This window comes from Temnothorax nylanderi, unplaced genomic scaffold (assembly GCF_030848795.1).
Source record: "Temnothorax nylanderi isolate EJ_2023f unplaced genomic scaffold, tnyl_v1.0 TNYL_tig0056_pilon, whole genome shotgun sequence".
NCBI lineage: Eukaryota > Metazoa > Arthropoda > Insecta > Hymenoptera > Formicidae > Temnothorax > Temnothorax nylanderi.
This window is the reverse complement of record NW_027249118.1, coordinates 268,515-273,439: the sequence shown is the minus strand read 5'-3', so window position 1 is coordinate 273,439 and position 4,925 is coordinate 268,515. Positions and strand designations below refer to the sequence as shown.

At 42.3% G+C, this 4,925-nt stretch overlaps 1 protein-coding gene across 2 annotated transcripts; it reads left to right on the top strand.

The window, feature by feature from the left end:
- The first annotated feature begins 178 nt into the window (after nt 1–178).
- Nucleotides 179–4,924, top strand: LOC139773007 (uncharacterized). Of its 2 annotated transcripts, none has more exons than XM_071707169.1 (4): nt 179–455; nt 1,001–1,432; nt 1,645–1,890; nt 2,034–4,924. In XM_071707169.1, the coding sequence occupies exons 1-4, from the start codon at nt 315–317 to the stop codon at nt 3,492–3,494; spliced, it is 2,280 nt and encodes a 759-aa protein (XP_071563270.1). In that variant the 5' UTR covers nt 179–314; the 3' UTR covers nt 3,495–4,924. The 2 variants fall into 2 exon arrangements, with proteins under 2 accessions (XP_071563270.1, XP_071563272.1); XM_071707171.1 differs by lacking the exon at nt 179–455 and adding an exon at nt 671–934.
- Nucleotide 4,925: the final 1 nt, after the last annotated feature.

Genomic DNA, 4,925 nt, shown 5'->3' with positions numbered 1-4,925 from the left:
AAGCGAGATTTGGACTCCTGCCTTGGGAACTCCGACAGGACACAGGACGAGCTCCCTCGACGGTATTATGGCGCGGACTGACGTCGCGGACTCACGTCGCGACGCGCCGTCGCGACGGCTGTAGAGCGACGTTTCGCGCGGACGCCGTCGTGAGGGATGCGCGTACGCGGAACGAGCGAATCGCGATTATCGCCGCGCTTTCTGGGAACGAGAGGACTCTCCCCCCGCCCCCGGTTCCTTGTCGCGTCGCCCGTCGGCGTCGGTGGCTCGCGTTGGAAGGAGATCGCGAGAGGAGGCACCTCGGTACCGTCGACATGGCCGTCGTCGAGGAGTTCGATTACCTGTGCCGTCTATGCGCGGCCAAGACTGGCATCCTGATGGGCCTGCCGATATTCGAGGCCGGCGATCAGATGCGCAACATCGACAAGAAGATCGCGGCCTGTCTGCCGGTTCAGGTAAAGGGCGACGAGTGTGGAGCGCGGAGCGTCAGCGTCGCCTGACAGCGACGGAGGATTAATCTTCATCCTGGGTCTTTAAATTAGTTTAAATGCCCTCGGTCGAGACGGACACGCGCCTCTCTGTCTGCTTAAACGAGTTCGAGTCTTTCGAGATCTCACGGGAGGCACACGCTTTTTTGTCGCTTGGACTCGGCTGATGTGGCATTAAATAATTCTAATTGGTTTCATAAATTTAAATTTATTATACTAACAAAAGAGGAATTGATTAGAATCGATAAATTGTTGGATATGTTTAGAAGTATACATATGAAATTCTGCTAGCTTATATTTTTATCGTACTAGTTTATTGCACTTAATATTTTGATTCCGAACGGGAGCAAAATAGATGCTAATCCGCGCTGGAAAAGAGACCTGACCCAAACGAGGTCGCAACTGTTTACATCGTCGCGACCTATCGTGTTTGGGTTGAATATAAAGTATAGGTCGCGGCCTAAACGCACGGTGTAAACTAGGCCATTGTACTATAGTTTTGTAAATTTCAGGTGTCGTTGACGGATCAACTGCCCAAAGTGGTCTGCGAGGATTGCGCGTTCAAGCTGGATCAGCTGTTTGATTTCCGCGAGAAATGTCTGCACACGGAGGGGATGTTTATGGAGATGTTGAAGGAGATCGGGAAAGAGGAGGTCATGCACATATCGGAGCACGATTTGGCGAGCGTGAATAACATGGGCACAATTCCGAGAAACCTGAATAGCATACAGATCAATAACGAAAATGTACAAAGCCACTCGGCCGTAGCTCACGAGGCTACAGAATCCACCATGCACACGATGCAGGTAATGGACGAGATGGATCTGGCCGGTGGCGAACAAGTGGTTACTCAGGAAGAGATGGGTCAGCAAGATGCGGATATACAAGACATTGACTGTCTAGATGGTGACACCGTGAGAATGGTCGATGAACATATACGAGAGGTAATTAAACCAATCTATGCCCACTTTGTTTCGTAAATCGAACAGATTGCTTACGATTCGATCATTAGTTTGTATATAATGTGTGTGATACGATTATATAAACCTAACACATGAGAAACAGTTTATTTGTGTAATTTATCCAATTAAAAATAATTTAAAATACTCGAATTTTAATTCGAATTTTAATTTATGATCTGTGGGCTGTTTTGTAGGTTTCAAACCATCAGATCGCAATACACTTGGACAGCGATATAACTGTAGTGAGTAACCTGGGTGGCCACTTGAGTCAATTAGGGATAAATTACGTTACTTCTATCAATCCTGAAGATCAGAGTCAAGAGCAGATAGTGCATTACTGTGAAAGTGTGAAATACGAGACGGATTCAATGAAACAGGAGTACCACAGATTGCAAGATAGATTAACCACCGAAGAGGCACAGCACGTACTAAAAAATAATGTAAGTATTGCTTTAAATAATGGACAGTTTGTAAGGGAAAATTAATTACTGTTTAGAAATTAGAAGCAAATGTAACAGCCATAAAAATAAAAAATTGTTTAATGATCTTATTTTATTTATGTTTATTCCGGTTTGTAATCCAGGTAGCAGTAGATAATTTTGTATCCTCCCAAGCCGAAACAGAAACTGAAATAGAGGAGTCTTGCATGAACGAAAATGGTACTCGCGAGCACGTGGACTCCGTGAATGATTTACCATCTACGAGTCAGATAAACGGCGTGTGTGAAATAATGATTAAATACACGAAGAGAACGAAGCACGCGTTATTGGAGTCTACGCTCAGCAACCCTACCGTGGATGAAACCGGCTCGCACTGGTACGTGTGCCCGTTCTGCAACGAAGCAGCTTTGGAGACGACCAATTTAGCCGCACATTTCGAGCAGCACTTCTGCTGCTGTCCCTGCGGTTTATATTTTACTAGCGTCGAGGTATTAAATCTGCACAAGGAGCAATGTAATGTATATAAAACTGAAGTAGTCGATAAGGAGAAGGACGCACAGTTAAACGTAGTACCGTCGCAAGAGAGCAATGACAATCAAGAGGGACAGAAGAAACAGTCGACGGTGAGACGGAAGTGGACCGCGAAGGTGTGTACGGAATGCGGCAAGCAATACAAGTCGAATTACAAGCTGCAGGAGCACATGCGCAAGCACACGGGCGAGAAGCCGTTTCAGTGTACGACGTGCGACAAGGCGTTCCGCAGCAAGATCGGTCTCGCGCAGCACACGGCCACGCACACGGGCCAGTTCGACTACAACTGCTCCACGTGCGGCAAGGGATTCCAATGCAAGAGCTATCTCATTGTACACCAAAGGGTGCACTCGGACCTGAAGCCGTACTCGTGCACGAAGTGCAGTCAGAACTTCAAGACGAAGCAATCGCTGCTGGACCACGAGAACCGTCACCTCGGCGTGAAGCCGTACATGTGCGAGATCTGCGGCCGCGGTTTCATCACCAAGGGTCTCTGCAAGAGCCATCAGAAGATACACTCCGGCACTGACAATCGCCAATACCCGTGCGAGGTGTGCAAGAAGATGTTCGTCAGCAAGAGTTACCTGAACACGCACCAGCGCATTCACACGGGCGAGAAGCCGTATCTGTGCGAGGTGTGCGGCAAGGGATTCCTTACGCGCGTCGACCTCAGGATCCACTCGACCATGCACACCGGCGAGAAGAGCTTCAAATGCGAAGTGTGCGGGAAGGTGTTCGCTCGACGGGCGGCGCTACGCTGCCATCGGCGGTCGCACACGGGCGAGCGTCCTTACAAATGCGACGTCTGCGGCAGATCGTTCACGCAGTTCAGCCCGATGGCGATCCACAAGCGTTTGCACACCGGCGAACGGCCGTACGACTGCGACGACTGCGGCAAGGCTTTCGTGTCTAGGTCAACTATGATGTCTCACAGGAAGAAGCATCACGTTACGACCGTTGCGCAAAAGGATGAGTCTGTGCCGCAGAACGAAGACGCGGAGGTCAAGCTCATCCTCTCGTCCGATATCCTAGTTCGAGATACACACGAAGGGCTTCAAATCACCGCGGATTGAAGCCACGGATGAAAATGACATATACGAATTCTGCGAGTCGCGTTCAAGCCTAGCGCGCAGTTTGGGTGCTAAGAAAATTTCATTCGCATTTGTTAGATAACGAACTGCTTTCATCACCATAGTGTATTCTATCAGTGTACATTTTCAAAAACTTTATATAAAGATATTTTTACAAGCAGCGTAGTGCTGGTGGTATATGAAGAATTGAAAGTTATATTGAATTATTGAGATGCAGCATGTTTTATACATTCTATAACAATGTCGTCCTTTAACTTTCTTTTCGTGACATCGTACTGTATTTCCAGATCATGTAAATATAAATCTTTTATATCAATGTCTATATTGTTTTCTAAAACATTAAAAATTAACAATTATTTGTTAATAGATAAAATGATTGCAAGACTCTAGGAAGATCAGCATGAACAAATAAACTCGCGTTATTTTAATTTTGAAAAGATTGCAGCAAATTTATCACATTAAATAGTTTAGCTTATATTCAAAAATATATTTTACTTTTTTCGAAAGATAGATATAGAGATTTTGAAAAGTAATAACTTGTCATTACTTTGTAATAATAACAAAAAGATAATAACTTGTTTTAATATATCAATTTTATGCAGTTTAAAACACAAATAGATTTAATACATAAAATAAATTCTAAAGGTAATATATAAAAATTGCGTTTTATAGGGTAGAAATCCAGCAGCATTCATTATAGAACGTGGACGTCAGGTAGTTGATAATACGAAATGTTATCATTCTGATTTTATATATCGGATATCTCTGATTTGTTTGATTCGAACAATAAGTTTTAACAAAACATGGAGAGTATAAAAAAATATATTAATGAGTATTTAAGATTGTATTAATATATAAAATGTACGATTTTTCTTACTGCGTTTGCAAGTATATATACACACATTCGCGCATTAGAATTCTCTTATATTATTACATCTTTTATATATTCCTAAACCTTTACCTATCATAAAAAGAAACGTTAACGTTGTTATAAGAAAAGTAAAATATTTTCTTATAGATGTAGTAGAATAAATATTATAATATTTACTACTATATCTATATTTATTATTTAATAGTAAAATAGTATTTAATGAATCGAAGGCTGATATGCTCGACGAAACGCTATGCAATGATGACAATGCTTTTTTTTAATAATATAAGCACTTTCCAAATCGTCACAAGATAATTCAAGAGAATAGATAATAATCTTCATGAACAATTGTATATTTTTATACAGCTACCAGGAAAAACCTCTCAGTAAATATAAATATAATATAAATCAGCTTTCTGCACAAAGTAGAAATTGTGATATACGATAAAATAACTGAATATATTATATTTGTAAGATTGTGATGAATGTAATATTATTATTAACAAAGTCTTGGAAGAAAATATAAAAAGCTTTACACCGAC

Coding starts and splice junctions, on each gene's coding strand:
- LOC139773007 (XM_071707169.1), top strand. CDS start 315: ATGGCCGTCGTCGAGGAGTTCGATTACCTGTGCCGTCTATGCGCGGCC. Junction 456..1,000: donor CGGCCTGTCTGCCGGTTCAG/GTAAAGGGCGAC, acceptor TGTAAATTTCAG/GTGTCGTTGACGGATCAACT. Junction 1,433..1,644: donor TCGATGAACATATACGAGAG/GTAATTAAACCA, acceptor GCTGTTTTGTAG/GTTTCAAACCATCAGATCGC.